Consider the following 17,058-nt stretch of genomic DNA (forward strand, 5'->3'; position numbering starts at 1 on the left):
CTCATTAATCTCGTTAAATCAACGACTGATTAAATAAACTTATTACCTGACAGGGATGTTTGATTACAGCACCTTGATTGCAGTAAAAACTTAAAGAAAGCGTAAAAATAATTTATGACTTAATGCACACTACCGACCATAAGTATTAAAATAGCTACTCGCTACGTTTATTACAAAACTCGAATAGATTTTACTTTATTTGGTATTTTACATTGGGCCCCCGAAGATTGTAACGATTTAATGTGACAAATCATACTTAATTCCTGGAATTTTTAATTTCATTTAATTTTATTACTAATATCTCTATCACGGAGAATGGAAAATACGGAGTAAAATTAAGTTATACTCCAATAATCTAACATAAATTATTAAGTCATATTCATTACAATTATAAAAGTTATCTATAATGCAACGATATTATCTGAGAGTTAAACTTCAAATTATGTAATTTATACTCCTTGCTATTGACAGGAATACATACTGCCAGACGTGATGAACAGGCGACAGCTCATCACTCTTCACAAAGAAGCAAAGAAGCTTGGCTTCGATCTAAATCAATACAATGCTCTAAAGGACCGAGCCTACGAGTTGGAAACCATCCTGAAGATCATTCGTGGACCTTTATACGAGCACAAGAACCGTATCGAGCAACAGATCAGGGAAAGATCAAGCTCAAGTAGTTCAAGATCACCGAGTTCCTCGCCTAGTCCTAGTCCTAGTCCTAGTCCTAGTCCTAGTCCGGAAAGAAGTTTTCCCAACAGGGGAATCTTTCCACAAAAAGACACGTCAAAGGAATCGATTCCGTGGACGGACAAAAAAACGAGGCATGATTGATTCAGGAAGCTGTAAAATCTCTCTCTTTAGAAAAATAAAATTTGCACTCAGGGCGATCATCGAATGACACTTGTAACGTAAAAAAAGCAAGTAAACGTAACGAGAAAAGAAGCAATTACGTTTCTTGTTCGGTGAAAAAGTCTGCAGACGTTCGAATCCTCGACGGAGTCTTCCACGTCGTACGACAACGCTCCTAATCAACGAGTATGTATGTGGTATATTTGACCGATGCTCAATCAACGATGTGCATTTGGAAGACGTCGAAAAACGAAATGTATATATCACACAGATTTTCTACATATGATTATCATTAACTAACGAAACATGTTGAAAAAGAATGGGTGGGTTTAAAAAGCTAGAAAGAGATATTATTGGAATTAGATTCCTTTGTGCAATGTTGATACCTAGGATACCTCGTCAGAATGAACATTCAATTAAAAATATTTGAGACTAAGATGACTGCTGTGGAAAGATAAATTTGTTTCATGTTCTTTGCTCAGCTGTATAAAACTTCATGGTAAATGTTTAATTTAAATGTAATTTAATGTTGAATTTTTAATTTCGAATTCATTTTTGGATGTATATTGGAACGATAATTTAACGATAAATGTATTTTGAACGTTCTATTTTTAACAAATTATCCTGTATATATATATTTATATATCGTACTGTTACCTTTGTGATAAGTTGATATTCTTAGTTGTAATTCACTTATACAATTATTCGCACAAGTATACTTTAAGGAAACTCGACGATCAAAGCTCAAATATTTAATTTAAAAATTGACTTTTCATCGTCGCGTGACGTTATTTTTTCTACAAGACGATAATAATATATATTTACAGTGTTATTAATATAAATATACATTTCTTTTCTTTTTTTAACTTGATCAACGCGTGAAATTTTATTGTACTGGACGTGGTACAGCGTACTTAGACTTTGTTTCAAACTTCGTGACCTTTCTCATTCATTGCTTCGAAAAAAAAGCGATGTACTTATTCGATAATATATTATTCATGGAACTGATCAATTTTAATTGTTCTATTTTATATCGTTTTTAGTTTAACATTATTGTGTATATTAACTACCGTTTTATTGAAAATTTTGCGAAAACCTCACTCTTACGCAAAGACTTTTATCGAAAAATATTTCAATCTGTGCATTGCTTGTAAGATTGCGTATCCAACAAACTTGCTTAATCCCTATTCATGATAAGATTTTAACATTCAATACTTACTTCACTAAACCTTTTATTCCTACTAAAGTAGTGATAACACAATCAAAAGTTGAGGATCTTTGTGCACCGGTACAAACACATCATCAACATGTCTTATATTAAGCTAAACAAATTGTACGATTAAATCTACTATTACTACTGTTACGCTTTAAAATATTGTTCACGAAAGTATCTCACGTAGGATTAACATAGATTACTATTTCTAAAAACACTCTAAGAAACTTTCTCTCGCTTTCCTAAAAAAAAAATCCCTTATCCGTCCGCTCAAAATAACTCATTATTGTATTCAATGACAACTGTATTAATATCTTGCATTTAAAGTCATCGTATGCGTTATTAAATACTTTTCACTTCTTTATGTAACAGTATTTGCGACAAAAATATTTCTTGTTACGAATGAATGACAGATTTTAAATAATCGAAAATCATATGTTTCAAAATTCAGCGCTAGGAATGTGACTACAATGGCTCGCGAATCTACTTGAACATTTACCATAGAAAACTTTATGCGTATTAAAATGTATTGTGAAAAGACAAGGCTGTCGCTATTATAATGATCAAACTTGAAATTAATCTAAAAATATGTATAGAAGATACTTATTTCAGACATATATGAATTTAACGAAAAATTAATATATAGCATAGGTAGTCATGTTAAACATGTAATAAACGTTAAGGATAATTCCATCGACTATCGAAATGTATTGATTTCGTTAAATTAAATATTTCTGTGATCTTCGTTGATAAGAATTGCTTCCATCGAATATCTCGCAATTCTTATCAACACATTCAGATTTTTTTCAAGCTTTACTAATACGATCATGATGGCCATGTCTCATTACAGTTTTAATGACATTTTAAAATCTTTCGTCTAACACATAAGGTTTCTGTAAGTGTACAGATACTTTCATGAGCCACTGTATATTTTCATGTTCTGTATTCGTTATACGATAGTGCGTATAATATATGTAGATGTTTACTGTACACTTCTCCATATATCTCAACGACTACCACTAGCCAGTGGCAAACTGTAGGGAAAGCGTGTTTAAAAGTATACTGATAGTTATTATACCGCTAGCAAGTTAAATAGTTTATCGTACACGTGATTAAACACGATATCAGAGCACTTCTTCCCGAGCACAGGAATTGAAAAAGTCCATGATTTACTTTTTTCTACATTTCATTTAAATGCTATTCTCCTTTCTATAAGTATATTTTAGCAAAATTATCTAGTGCCAATGTTCTCAAATCATTGTTGCTAGTACTCGCAAGCGGTAATTTAACGACTTTTTATAAATTGCGATTCGAGATTGAAAAATAATCAGCAGGCAATATACAGGGTGTTTTACTGTAAAACGTTATGAGTATATCTTGTATATTGATTCAATGTAATTCAATATTATCGAGAAGTGCACCAAACGGATACGTGATAATTGTGATTTTAATGTCGCTTCCCAAAAACGAATTACTTGTCGTCGTAAAACAAAAAGAAAATGCTGTTCCTTCTGACATATTTTTTATGATCTTTAAAAAAAGATTTCGTATACAAGTTTTTGTACATATATAAAAGATACGGTATACATAAATGTACGCGTATATGGTTATTTTGTGAACGTTCTTGCTGCGCCGCTTCTCCGGAGCTTACAAAGGAAACGCCTAACTCCTTAATCAGTGATAAACGAACTGCGGATCTTCATGCGTTTACGAGAAGTTTGAAAGTAAAAAGATGCGTTGAATACAAATAACTTACGAAAATATGTGAAATATCCACATTATAATAGTCTCTATGATATTTGGTAGACGAAACAACTTGCTAACTAAGTTCCAGGCATTTTTCTTTTTGTATTATTATATTCGTAAGGATATAAATTTGCACAAAAATCCACAGTCTAATAACAAATAACGATCGATCGAACACACGGAATAAAATAGATAAAAGCGATCGAACGAATGAAAAAGCATAGATCTGTACTTCTCCTCGATCTTCAAGATAGTACTCGTCGTTTAAATACGAGGTTATTGTACACCGAAAATTGTTACTGACTTCGTCATCGGAATACTCGTGCACATCCTCGACGACTTTCTCCTTTTCTCTTCTTTGTAAGATGAAAATTAACGAACAAACACTCTATTGATCACATCTACATCTTACAAAAGCGTTCCTTTTATCACGAATTGTCGTTATCAATTAAATAACGCTAATTACGATGCTGTATACTATAATTGTATAGGATATAAGCTATCGCCGTTTTAAATCAACAACACTAAATGTTCGATTCTCTGAGTTTCATTTTCGGATAATTTCACGTCATGTTTCGTTAGAACTTTAATTGCTTCGCGTCGCGTAATTATAATATTATATATCGGTATAACTACTCCATGAATGCATAAATAAGTATTTATACAACATTGAGTTGTGCTGTGATTTACGTCCATGTACCTAGTTATACATAAAACAAGGATAACTGAGAATAAAGTAAAATACCTAAGAGAATCTGTATTGTTCGTGTACTTTCTTTATCATCGCATCTCTCATATAAAATATCTCGTATCTCTGCGTCGATTACCTAATGATAGACAAATTGTAACTAGAAGCTGCAACGCTTCGTATCGTCTTACGTGCATTAGGAAGAAAATAATAGATTCCCGTGAAACGTACTTTGATAAATTATTTCCGAACGATGGCATATGTGTGAGGTTAAGTTTAGAAAATGTATACATTGTTATAAGACATTACGAAGGATAGTAAAAGTTAGGTTATAAACAGAATTAAAGAGAAAATCCTTAAGATACTGTTTAAATCTTCGAAAAATCTTTAAATATCTTTGTGTATCTTCCGACAAGTTATTATAAATCGAATTAATAATATAAATTCTTCTCCATTTGAGTTGAGGGTTCCGAGTATTAACGTTGAATATGAACGAAAGATCTTATAAGAATAGATAATGTCCGGAGTTATCGTTCCAATTAACTGTTCCGTAATAAGAATGAACGGAAATTTTGCCTGCAAGTTGTCCGGAATCTCTGATCTTTGTAAAACAATTCCAAGAGTATAGGGATGTATGCCAAATATCGAATTACGTATTAATTAATATCCTTTGGTTTGAAACGCCAGATATCTATCTATCTATCTATCCTTCTCGCGCAATTGCGCCGTCCTTTTCTGTAGCTAAGAATTACTGTTGCCATTTATTGAACTTCGATTGAAATTAAAAAATTGTAATAGGAACGTAGAATGCGTAAGGAGGTTGCTGAAAGTGCGACAAGGAGGGCAATATTTGAGGGTGAGAAGGATAGACATATTTCTCCGTCTAATCAATGCAACATTAATTATTTACTTTTTCTCTGGGAGAAATTCGTACACTTTTGGAATCTTATAACAAAGATTAGATCCTTGACGATTCTCGCACATACTATTGAAGAAGAATTTTTGTTTAACTAATTATTTATTAGAAATTATTGCATAAAATGTCGAGCAACGAGTGCGATATATATCTACAAGTTTTTATTAATATTAATGATATTTTTATTAATGTTAAACTTTGCGAAAGTTAATTAATATTCTATGTAATTATAGAAATTTCCTTAGATCCCATGTACCTTATATTCCATGCAAGAAAGTTCATAAATTAATTAGGTATAATGTAAATTATGTAAAAGTTTATGGCATCGGTACTATGCAATAATGAAACGTCGTACAATAACAATTAATAATTAATCATTTAAGCGAAAATCCTTTTTCAAAACTATATGCGAAAGTATTTTGGTATTCAATCTTTATTATACGATGCGAAAAGCGCATAGATCAGACGGAGAAATATATCTGTCCTTGTGGCACAATATTTCTCTCCTTGTCGCGCTCTTCGTTGCTGATTCCTACTTGTACGTTCTATATTCCTATTACTTCTTCTTGATTTCAGTCGGAATCCAACAGATGGCAGCACCTCGCTAATGTGACGCCATATCAGAGAGAAATTGAGAGTGCTCACGCTTATGGAGCTGGTATCCCCGAACTAGTGCTGCACCATGCGACGATGTGCTGAATTCAACTAAAGTTACCATGCACAAAAACCTATAAAGTTAGGGATTTGTCCTAACTTGTTGCACATTAGCATAGACAAGAACCTATTGAGTACCACGCTACAAGAGCCTATTTAATTGTACGGTTCTACGGAAAAGTTCATATCAATTTTTCTATCCGAGATAGACAAGTATGAAAATGACAAAATCGCGCAATAATGAAACTAATTCTAAGTTTCCTAAGAAAGAGAAATTAATTGTTTACTATATCTTTGAACGATGATACATATAAAGTAGGGTTAAAAGTACACCCTTTTTTCTTCATATAATTATTTAGTCTTCGAATTAGGATTTGAAGTTCAGGAATCCATTGTACTGGTTAAAAAATTATGCAATATTAAAGTTTGGTATTTTTAGGCTATTTGTTATGTAAAGTATTTACATATATAATATTGCTATGAGTAATAATGATTTTGTTATTTTCATACTTGTCTATCTCAGATAGAAAAGTAGATATGAACTTTTCAGTAAAACTGTACAATTAAATAGGTTCTTGTAGCGTGGAACTCAATAGGTTCTTGTCTATGCTAGTGTGTAACCAAACAAGGCAGATCCCTAACTTTAAGCTTAAATAGATAGGTTCTTATATATGCTAAATTGCAACCAAACAGAGCAGATCTCTAATTATAAAGGTTCTTGTGCGTGCTAACTTTAATTGAACTCAACACTTGGCCGCATGGTGCAGCACTAATCCGAGAACAACCAGAATCATAAGCGTAACCACTCTTATTTCCTCTGTGGTATAGTATAATTCACTATACCACCGTTGATCACATTGAAATTCGTATTTTATATTTTACCAACCCGAAATTGTTTTGAACATCATTTGGATTATTTTAGAAAAAGGACCGATAAAGTAATTGCTGTTAGGACCTCTTCGAAATATGTTAATAAAACATGTAGTGAAAAACAATCCTCTTAGGATAGTTCCATGAATTGATTAGAAGTGGAAAGAAGGACGCAGATCTACGTGCCTTGTGGAAATTAATACAAAAGTCTACATCTTATAAACCGGTACGTCTTATTCGTTACTCTTTGTTCTCCCACGGAGTCAAGTGTTTATTCCTCACGCAAATCCTTAACATTGTTCCATAGGTCTTAATTTATGTTTATGTCGTATAAATGTACAAATAGCCTCAATGTCCTTTGCAGACACATGTAAACTCATCGATCAAAAGGGAATGTTTGTTTTGCTTCTCTCTGCCTTTGAGTCTCGAGCCATCACGAAGGTTAGACCGAACGACAGTACGATTACTTGACGACTTTGTAAGTGCACGAACTTCTTATTAATCTATACTCTTTCGTTTTTGTCTGACTCATTCGCATAACGATAAAGACAATTTATCAATTTGATTCATAAAAATTGTTTCAAATAATAACCATTTTTAGAAAAAAGCAGAAATTAAATTTTACATTGTATTGTTTGATAATTATTTGATCTAAATTTTAATTTATAATTTTAATGTTAATTATTTGTTTCCAGACTTATTCAAATATATATATATAATTGTTTGTATATATGCAATAAGAAAATTTTTATATGCTAACTACATATTCATAATGTATATTTTTATATGTATACACATATATATTTATAATACACATATTTATTTGTATTTTTCAAAATATGTCTTAGATTTCAAAACACGTAATTGAAGCAAATAATGGCTGGCAGTGGAGAACTTTGGGTACAGTGCTTTACCTGTTGTTTGATGCAACAAGGACCAAGGACACGGAATGGAAGACAGAGGTCACATCAGAGATTAAGGATAGATCGTAGCATGATAGGAGTACCTACAAACTTTAGGCATACTGGACATATTAGTAGTGGAGATCTCGATATGAGCAATGCACAATTGTCAAATATTCAGGCACAAATGCAAATGAAAGGAGGCTATGACAATGCATACAGTGTCAAGGTACATCAGGAATATGCATTAAAATACTATAACAAAGTATAAGTTTTTAACAAAATATCAATTATTTTCATTTCAGGCATGTTGAAAACAATTATAAAGCAATTTCAGATTGTTCTGCAAATAATCTTCTGACATGACTAAAAAAAATGACTAATTTTTAACATTTATAATCTTTGTATGAGGGTGGACATACATGCCGTTACATTGCATTTTCAGAATATGCTCAAAAAAAATACTTTGAATATGTTTAAGATTAACACAAACAAAAGCTTTGTAAACACACAATGTAAATCATTTTTATTTTTTGATGTATCTTAAGTATATTACACTAAAAGTTACTCTCATTCATACAGAGATAATTTCGCAATTGAAATTAACATTTTAATTGTAAATAAGTATTTGACTTTCATGCTATTTGAATCTCCAATTTTATACATAGTAAAGACTGGATACCTAATAGAAACAGAAACTGCCATATTGTACACAACTTCTTCCAGGTGCATTTTTTACTTACAATTATACTTCCATTAAAAGAGATCGATGTTTGTTAATGTAAATGGTAATGTAATAACATAATAACTGTTATATTACATGTTAATCATATTTACTTGTTTTTTGGATATGAGAAGAACTTTTATAGTAGTAGATTTCTCATTAATAAGTATTAGATACTGTTCTTATAATTGCAAGTGCGAATATAAGTACTCCGTGTTACTAGGTAGTGTTTTTGTAAAAAGAAAAGAATGTATTCTGCATAGCTCACCTGTGCTGACTAATCGATAGATATTTTTAGCGTATATATGGTGAACGTTCATGTTCACAAAGCACGGCCCATTTTTCCTACTTCTGTATTCATCCTTGAATAGGGTGTATAAACCTATATTAGGTAATTTTCGGAACGTAGATGTGTCAAAAATTGAGAAAATGATTTATATGTATTTGCCTAGTCTATAATCATTCTATTAAATCTCATGAATTATGCTAATCATTGTTTGTTATATTTTAAAATTACAAATTGTGATCTGTCGAGGATATAACCATGAACCAATGTGAAAGAAAAGGAAACAGGGGGTTTTAAAGAAATTCTCCCAATGACCAATGTAGATCTATAAATTTGCTAGATAACTCAGAAAAATATTCTTAATTTAAACGTACATGTAATTTCTTGAATATCTTTATCCTCTGTGCATCACGAATTATTTATGTCTTCGAAATTTAGGTAAAAAGAATGTTTAATTCATAATGTATAAACATTGGATCACTTGTAGAAAATTTTGCGAAAAAATAATGAATAGAATAAAATTGTAAGTACTGTATTTAATGTGTAAGAATAAACTCGCGTATTGACAAATTAGAACAAAGTGGATCCTTTGGATGTAAATATACATATATTTTCCATATGTTTTTGTGGAGTATATTGTTTCATCTTGTTTATATTACATATTTTTCATAACAAATATAAACATTATAATCTTTGTTTTATGTAAGATATAGCTGGTGAATGAGTATATGAGAAACAATATTCTTAAACTAAGAATCACATTATCAATGTCACTAACATATCAAATAGTATCACATGATATAAAGTCGTTTTATTCCTACTACAAAAATTTTTGGAATTGTAAAAAATGTATAATTATAAGAAAGGAAGTATAAACACATTTAGATAAATTGTACTTTAAATGTTTAGATATGTACATGTGTCAATACGCTGTTCTTCTAAATTAGTATTCGAATATCCATAAAATATGGATGATCGGAAAAATGCCTACGAGTATTTTAATTTCTTATAAGTTTAGATCCAACAGCTAACAATAAGCTGATAAACTTATCTTACATGAGTTGTTTTATATTTTCTTTACATATTCACACACATATATACATATATATATATGTATATATATATGTATATATGTATATGTATTTATATACCTATGCATATTATGTCAAAACTGTATAGTAAAATATTTTTCAATTTATTCATCTATTTTTAATAGGTGCTGTAGTAGATGTAATTTGACTTTGCTGCCCTATACCCATTCTTGTAAGTAGATTTCCAGTGAGTGTTGCAAAACAGCAACAACTCGCTGGGAATCGGAAAATATCTGGAGCAACACTACCGTTTTCCGATATTGATAACAATTCTCTAAAAATGAATTTTTGCTTGCAACTTGTTTCGTAACCTGCAGCAAGTCCACTTATCACGCTACAGCTGGCGCCCTCCGTTCTGTAAACCATACAAAAATATTTATACTATTTTCTTGTAAAATATAACATTTGTATATCTTTTAGAAAATTGTAGAAAATAAGTCTATTGTGATATTTTACGGTATACTTACCTACACTTCTCAATCCGTATGCCCTGTTTGAAATTTTTTTGATTCGCGATGAATTTCCATTCATTGTCTTTGTTCTCCGCTGATTGAGGAAATATAATTTGCTCCTTGAATAGTAATGAAATTAGAAATAGTAGAAATGAAAAGTTTACCATTTTTATATTCAATCGTATTATATTCATTTTTATAACAAAAAAAGGTGACATATTTTTTATTGTTTATACATAAGTACTTACATCAGCTACGCAAAGGGATAGTTCATCGTTTGGCATGAGCCTCTGTCCTATATCAACCTAAAATCGTACAAAATTTGTTACAACAGTTCAAAAATTGTTTAAAAGGTCTTTGAGTATTGAAAAATATTGCATTGTACTTACTCCATCTACACTAGAAAGATATTTAATGCTTTCGTTTATTCGAAGCGCCCTATTCACTATATCTTCGGGATAAGAGTCTACGTTCTCACAATAAGTGGATCCTTTGCAAGCGGGGGGCACGTGTCTCTTTTCTCCAGGAAATATAATCGTGTCATCTAATAGCATGCCACGTTATGAATGATTTAATAAAATATAAAAAATATAATTTACTAAAGATTAAACATTAATTTCTTCAATTATAATAATATGATTAACTACTGGATGACTACTTTATGCTTTCAGTATATACATGCTTTTCAACATTTTCTCAAAAGTCATTATTTTAAAATTGTCGCCAATTATGGTTTACAATCATACCTTTGTGTCGATTTGCCAATTTAATAGTACTTTGGCGAATGTCTTTTGATTGCACGAAAATATTTTGTGGCATCTGTAAAAAGTAACAATAAATGTAAAAAGATAGTTAAGTTCAACAATCATCTTCTAAAAATAATATAAGTATTGCGTGTTTCAGTAAAATTAATTGAAATTACAGACGCATCGTGATAAATGCCTTATCAGGAAAATGTTATGCTCTTAAAAGTTTCATTATTTCTTAAAATAGTATTACTTATTATATTATTATTTTTATCAATGTTAACCATATAAACTTTTATTTACTCTTATACTTGATTAACGAATTCCAGGAATAAGAAAATCTTTTCCTTGTAGATTACACTATCTCTCTGTTTTTTATCTTAGCTTTTGTATCTTTTTGTTCTTTCCTTATTAAATAAGACATTTCAAGATCGAATAAATGAGTCGTAATCAATAATGCTTCGATTATATATTTCTCAATATGTACAGAATTTATGTAAAGGCTTTCACAGACCCGATGCAAATTACATCAATAAAGTGACAACATTTAAAGAAATTAAAAAAGAGATAAAAGATGTAGTTTCATAAATGAATGAGCAATAGCAGGATTGATACTTTTAATGAACTTGAACTTTCAATAATAACGAAACGTCGAGAAATTAAAAAAAATACACCGGCGATGTTAAGAACTTATCTAGACAAATTAATATTTAATTTTATACCGGTATTCACCAGTTTATTCGGCATGGATTATTCTTAAACAGGCTCCAAGAAATATGATAATTTATTATATTCAAAAAGTAAGTGTTGAATGGTAAGAAAATATATTACTCCTATAACAAATATTATGTTATCAAATTTCGTGAATTGTAAACGTCGAATTAAAAAGATATTAAATATTTATGACAAATATATACAAATTAAAATTAATGTCTTTACATCTTTTTCTCTAATCTCATTCTCTATAGCTAATTTATAAATAAATGTACTAAATATTAAATAAAGATAGAGAGATATATTATTTCTTAGAAAGATACTCTTTTATCACGGTTCATCAGCTCAGAAGTAACAGAAGGCTGATATAATTTAACTTCATCTAAGTTTATCTTGACTACTAAGATTCTGTTACACGACAACAAACCACGAATTACGTAAATATAGTAAATGTTAATTTCAAATGTTTTACAATGAATTTAACATTCAAAAAAAGAATAATTCTACACAAGATGATTATATTTTGATTTATCTCTTACAGTAACTTTTTTCTGACTAAATAATCTCTTTTAGATATTGCGGATGGATTATTATTTACAGCATAATTTAATCCTATTAACTACGAAAGGAAAATTAAAACTGAACGTTCATCGTTTACAAAATGAAATCAGTTATTATTTCAACAAGTAGTTCGCGGCCACGAAATACCCGTGAATAATAATTTTGGTCTTAATATTTAGATAATCTAAACTACTCAAAGCTATATCCACATTTCTATCACAGTATACATGTATCTAAAAAAAAAACTGATTTCTTACCAGTAGCGTTATTAAAAAACAAAGTTCAGTAAGTATGAAGATTTTCGAGGTCATCTTTCTAATACTTTTAATATTTAATAAGTCACAAAATTTGCACTGTTTTATTCGGAAAATATTTAGAAACACTGTATTTGTTTATTGATTTTGTTCGCCAACTGTTCGTAGGGCAAAGATCACACGCGTCTACGGCGACTTCGACAACAAGACTGAAACTTCGGCTGATTACTCGGCGATCTTATACGTTCGACTGATCGTACACAATTGACCTGTTCCTTGCGTACCAGGTAGAGTTTTAGTCACAGTCACGGCAATGGCTTGTAATTGTAGTTTCTTACAATTAGTACTCCAGGTAATGGGACAAGAGACATCTGCGATGCATCATAGATATTTGTATAACAGTAACATCAGGTATACAATCCGTTTCATTGTATATATTTTTCTTTACCGTTCATTCATATATATTCGTATATATTTTTCTTTATATTTCATTTCTTTCATATTCTATGCTTTCATTCTTATCGTGCGCTAAATTAATATCTTTGTTTGAATGTTAATATTGATTTTCTCTTTTTACTTTCCATTAAAATAAAATATCTATCGTTAATAAACAATACTACTGAGATTTTGCTGTATACATGCAAGTTTTGATGGTACTTGAAGAATTAATCAGAATAAATATAAGTTAGGATAAATGGTTTAGAAATAAGTAAAGGATAAGAAACTTCGAAAAAAAAATAATTAGGTGTATATAAATAAACCAGAACAAATAGTAACTGTTAGTGTAAAATGAAATGCCGTATTTTAACCTGAGCCTACCTAATGTTCATATTTATTACCGTCTAAATTTAAGTCGGAAGGTACTTATATTTGCCGTTAGGGATCAAAAATACCTGATATCCGTCGATACCTGGGAAACCGTTTTCTTTGTTTTCTTAAAGCCCCAAATACTAGCCGGTCATTTCGTAGCCGTATATAGCCGTATATAGCCGTAATAGCCGTAATAACCGTATATTTCAAGAATTATAAATGCAAAGCATGAAATTTCACTGAAACGTTTAAATAACAGCGAAATTTTAAGATATATTAGAATTCTATGTAACAAAGAAAATTAGCTTTCATTGAAACTGAATTTATTTGAATAGATGAAACGGTTTTTGGAACGGTTTGGCAGTATAAAAAACGCGCGTGAAATCAAGGTGAAATATTAGCTCAATTTAAATTACAATAATGTCTGATATAAAGAGTGTTTTGTCTCTATTATGTCAGCATTTAAATTTCTCAATCAACATCGTGATGAAACCTGAATATTTTAGGCTGGCAAAGTTTAATAGCACGGCAGAAAATGTCGTGAGTATTATGCACGATATCACATAACCTTTCTATGTATAACGCTACACGTTTTAACATCTATGAAATAAGGATTTCTAATATATAATCTTTTCTGTATTAGACTAGAACGTTTTGGACAGCACTGAATGTCTTAAGCTATTATGCTGTAAAAGAAAAACAAATTAAAATTGATTTTCAAAAATATGGTAACTTTTGTTAGTTCTTTCTTTCAGAACTTTTTAATTGATGCTAGTATTTACAAGATTAATCTTTCTTTTAGATACAATATGGGCTACCAAATTGTGTTTTGCATATTTACAGTACCCTGCAATAGAGTTTTATGCTTTAAGCGAGAGTAGTAAAAATAACAGACCATTATTATTAGCATTTGCATGGCTTCTTGGAACACAAGATATTCTAAGTGTTATCACTCACATAAATCTGTCTAATAGTGTGCTAGGAAGAGAATGTTCACGGTTGAATAGCGTACAACAGGTAATTAACTGAATTAAATGAAAATATCAAGTAAAAGGTATTTATAACTTAATTATGCTTTAGAAGAAGGAAACACAGTATAATATACCAGAGACATTCAGTGCACAGATAAATAATATATTGTACTTAAATGGTAAAGTAAATTATAATATAAAAGAGATATCTGAACTGATTTCTGAGAAGGCTAAGTTAATAAGCAAAATTCATACTGCAAGTGTTGAAGTTTGTGGTCTTCCACATCTAAGTGTATCAGAGACAGCACTGGTAAAACGTATCTCAACTACCAATAAAAATGCACTTTCCAATGAAGACAAAAAATATATAAAAGAATTATCAACTATTGCTAGTTTACTAGATATACATATGAAGTGGTCTAAAAAGAAACATATATTTTTTGAATGGATGGTAAATGGAAGAAATTTGATATTATATTCACACATTTTATCTTATAAAATAGAATACAATACCGGTAATAAAAATTACAGGTAACAGTAGTTCAAGAACATAATAAATCACTGAACACCAGCTTTGAAGGTGTAGATTGGAATGAAGTTTCAAAGTTTATTTCTTTGTTATGTTCTGTGATTGAAGAAAAACTTGAAACTTTATCATCTAAAGAAGAAACTATTAATTCTCAAGATTATGAACCCAAATGCATTTCACGTTTATTAAAGGTCCAAGGTAATAACACAGAAATAGAAAGGTGGCTAATGGAAATTTCTGGTGACCTGACCAAAAAAACAGAAGATTTAGACAAAAGGAAAGAGGAACTTTCTGAGAAACTAAAAGAAATATTACAGTCAATCCCCCACTGTATTGAAGTCTCATTTTTATAGTAAAATAAAAATCAATACCTTTTTATCATTTAAATATCTTAAATTTATGGTATAAAATAATGATACGCGCAGTTATTCGTTATTAATTTTCACTTTCACTATCAATCCTAGATACTATAGGCATTACTGATACTTGATCAACAACGCCGAATGACGAAATGAAGACATTAAAAATTGTTACTAGAAATATACCGATCACTGTCCAATTATTAGCCCGGTTGGCCTTGCACATTTGAGCATTATCATTAACGTCGTATCTACTATTCCAAATTAACCCTATTCCCACTGCAATTTGTAATATTAGGCTGCTGCCTATTAGCACCAATGATGGATAATAATACGGATGCCCCCCGTCAGTTTGTAAAACATAACGCAACTGATTTGCATTAGCAGACAAAAGAGCCAGATCCATCATTCCTTGTGCGAGCGTTTTCTTGTGTTGATAGATATTCACGTCAGGTATCGGCTGAATAGGCGGCATAGATGGCGATGGTAAAAATGGAGTTCTTGGGATTTCTGGTTCACTTGGCAGGAGACCGTCATCAATTCCTATCCGAGGACCAAATCCTGTCGGAAAACTTCCTGCCGGTTCTAGGTCATCGATTTCTGGGCCGGACGTCGGTCGTGGATTGTTTGTATTGTCTGTCTCGAGCATGGAACCGGAACGCGATATAGTCTTTAGTGCTAAAGGTTTATAAGTCAATGGTTCTGTCAATCGTTCTTTATCACCAACCTTATCCATATAAATAATCATTTCATCACTTTTATCTCTTGGTTCAGCCATATTTAACTTGCAGAAAATACGTTCGTTCAACCACTGTCAATATATCTTCAACGTTCTTCGAATAACAACGAGAAGAGATAATCACCTCCAACAAGTTTCATGGAAGTTCTAAAAGCACCTTCTTTCTTTTGATTTCCTCGTTTCCCGATAATGCTCTTTTCTTTTAGAATGTAGCAGGAAAAAATAAATCAGATACGAATTGGTATTGCAAACACAAGAGTCTGTGGCTTATACTATCTACCTCTCTTGAATATCACTACGATGTACGTTCCTTGTATCTCGCGTTGCGTTTCTTTCGTTTAAATAAGTTTTCGTGTGTCACAAGGGTTTCGACTGGCAACACTTTTAAACTTGACTGAAACGTTTTAATACAATGCTTCTGTTCATTCACTAGATGAGAACAAGCTGATTCATGTCCGTTGTTGTGATGTCATACGTCGTATTTCCCTTGGATTTACCATTTGTGTTTCAAGGCTACTGTTTACTGATACCAATCATTTAGTTGTACTGTTTCTTTACGCTGGATCGATTCACTTTGCTGTGCTATGTAGAGTCTTCAAACAATTCTTAGAAGTAAGTTGAAAGTAGAATAAAATCAATGATCACTTCTATTTTTATTGAAAATAGCTAAGTTTCAATATGCTTCTACAATATATCACATGTAGTTATTTGTTTGACTATATTAAATTTCCTTTTTAAACAATTTATGTATGTAGACGAGTAAAAAGAAATGGTTTAGAGTTTACATGTAAACTGCAACTACCACGTGCTTTTCTAGCCACATTTAAAGATGCGTTCTGACGCGTTCTGACGTTTTATGTCAAGACTTCAGCAGTAGAAGGGGAATGGCATTGCTCCAATGGGATCTTACGAGATCATCGATGTGCGGCTATAAATAATATGTAAATTTTGTTTGCGAAGTCAGAGAAACACGAGAATGTA

The 17,058-nt window shown here is 31.0% G+C and overlaps 5 protein-coding genes across 7 annotated transcripts in view; 3 read left to right on the forward strand and 2 right to left on the reverse strand.

Annotated features, from left to right (window-relative positions):
* MCU (mitochondrial calcium uniporter) overlaps positions 1–4,565 on the forward strand; it is a 76,972-nt gene extending 72,407 nt beyond the window's left edge. For both annotated transcript variants that reach the window (XM_076618370.1, XM_033332799.2), the window contains exon 7: positions 472–4,565. In XM_076618370.1, the coding sequence (XP_076474485.1) occupies positions 472–834 (363 nt within the window). In that variant the 3' untranslated portion in view covers positions 835–4,565. The remainder of the gene's footprint in view (positions 1–471) is intronic.
* Positions 4,566–6,875: 2,310 nt separating this feature from the next.
* Spec2 (CDC42 small effector protein Spec2) lies at positions 6,876–9,681 on the forward strand. The gene is made up of 4 exons (XM_033332790.2): positions 6,876–7,165; positions 7,304–7,417; positions 7,788–8,070; positions 8,147–9,681. The coding sequence occupies exons 3-4, from the start codon at positions 7,816–7,818 to the stop codon at positions 8,153–8,155; spliced, it is 264 nt and encodes an 87-aa protein (XP_033188681.1). The 5' UTR covers positions 6,876–7,165; positions 7,304–7,417; positions 7,788–7,815; the 3' UTR covers positions 8,156–9,681.
* Positions 9,462–12,807, reverse strand: LOC117156076 (uncharacterized). Its single transcript, XM_033332788.2, has 6 exons — positions 12,673–12,807; positions 11,141–11,213; positions 10,784–10,938; positions 10,643–10,699; positions 10,410–10,513; positions 9,462–10,297 (listed from the first exon to the last, which is right to left on the reverse strand). Exons 1-6 carry the CDS (start codon positions 12,724–12,726, stop codon positions 10,051–10,053), a joined length of 690 nt encoding a protein of 229 aa, XP_033188679.1. The 5' UTR covers positions 12,727–12,807; the 3' UTR covers positions 9,462–10,050.
* Positions 12,808–12,951: 144 nt separating this feature from the next.
* LOC117156075 (uncharacterized) lies at positions 12,952–16,886 on the reverse strand. Of its 2 annotated transcripts, none has more exons than XR_013058318.1 (2): positions 15,351–16,886; positions 12,952–13,040 (listed from the first exon to the last, which is right to left on the reverse strand). XR_013058318.1 is itself a non-coding variant. In XM_033332787.2 (2 exons), the coding sequence occupies exon 2, from the start codon at positions 16,114–16,116 to the stop codon at positions 15,415–15,417; it is 702 nt and encodes a 233-aa protein (XP_033188678.1). In that variant the 5' UTR covers positions 16,117–16,276; positions 16,358–16,886; the 3' UTR covers positions 15,351–15,414. The 2 variants fall into 2 exon arrangements, 1 of the variants encoding a protein (XP_033188678.1); XM_033332787.2 differs by lacking the exon at positions 12,952–13,040 and having other exon boundaries at positions 15,351–16,276; positions 16,358–16,886.
* LOC117156072 (uncharacterized) lies at positions 13,770–15,519 on the forward strand. The gene is made up of 5 exons (XM_076618384.1): positions 13,770–14,019; positions 14,123–14,207; positions 14,282–14,496; positions 14,560–14,901; positions 14,982–15,519. Exons 1-5 carry the CDS (start codon positions 13,900–13,902, stop codon positions 15,330–15,332), a joined length of 1,113 nt encoding a protein of 370 aa, XP_076474499.1. The 5' UTR covers positions 13,770–13,899; the 3' UTR covers positions 15,333–15,519.
* Positions 16,887–17,058: the final 172 nt, after the last annotated feature.

This window comes from Bombus vancouverensis, chromosome 5, assembly GCF_051014615.1.
Source record: "Bombus vancouverensis nearcticus chromosome 5, iyBomVanc1_principal, whole genome shotgun sequence".
NCBI lineage: Eukaryota > Metazoa > Arthropoda > Insecta > Hymenoptera > Apidae > Bombus > Bombus vancouverensis.

Excerpts from the sequence above, each read along its gene's own strand:
- LOC117156076 (XM_033332788.2), bottom strand. The coding sequence starts at position 12,726 with ATGACCTCGAAAATCTTCATACTTACTGAACTTTGTTTTTTAATAACG. Across the intron at positions 10,514-10,642 it reads TATCCCTTTGCGTAGCTGAT|GAGCAAATTATATTTCCTCA; the intron begins GTAAGTACTTAT and ends TTACTATTCAAG. Across the intron at positions 10,298-10,409 it reads ATACGGATTGAGAAGTGTAG|AACGGAGGGCGCCAGCTGTA; the intron begins GTAAGTATACCG and ends TATGGTTTACAG.
- LOC117156075 (XM_033332787.2), bottom strand. The coding sequence starts at position 16,116 with ATGGCTGAACCAAGAGATAAAAGTGATGAAATGATTATTTATATGGAT.
- LOC117156072 (XM_076618384.1), top strand. The coding sequence starts at position 13,900 with ATGTCTGATATAAAGAGTGTTTTGTCTCTATTATGTCAGCATTTAAAT. Across the intron at positions 14,497-14,559 it reads GGTTGAATAGCGTACAACAG|AAGAAGGAAACACAGTATAA; the intron begins GTAATTAACTGA and ends ATTATGCTTTAG. Across the intron at positions 14,902-14,981 it reads ATATATTTTTTGAATGGATG|GTAACAGTAGTTCAAGAACA; the intron begins GTAAATGGAAGA and ends TAAAAATTACAG.
- Spec2 (XM_033332790.2), top strand. The coding sequence starts at position 7,816 with ATGGCTGGCAGTGGAGAACTTTGGGTACAGTGCTTTACCTGTTGTTTG.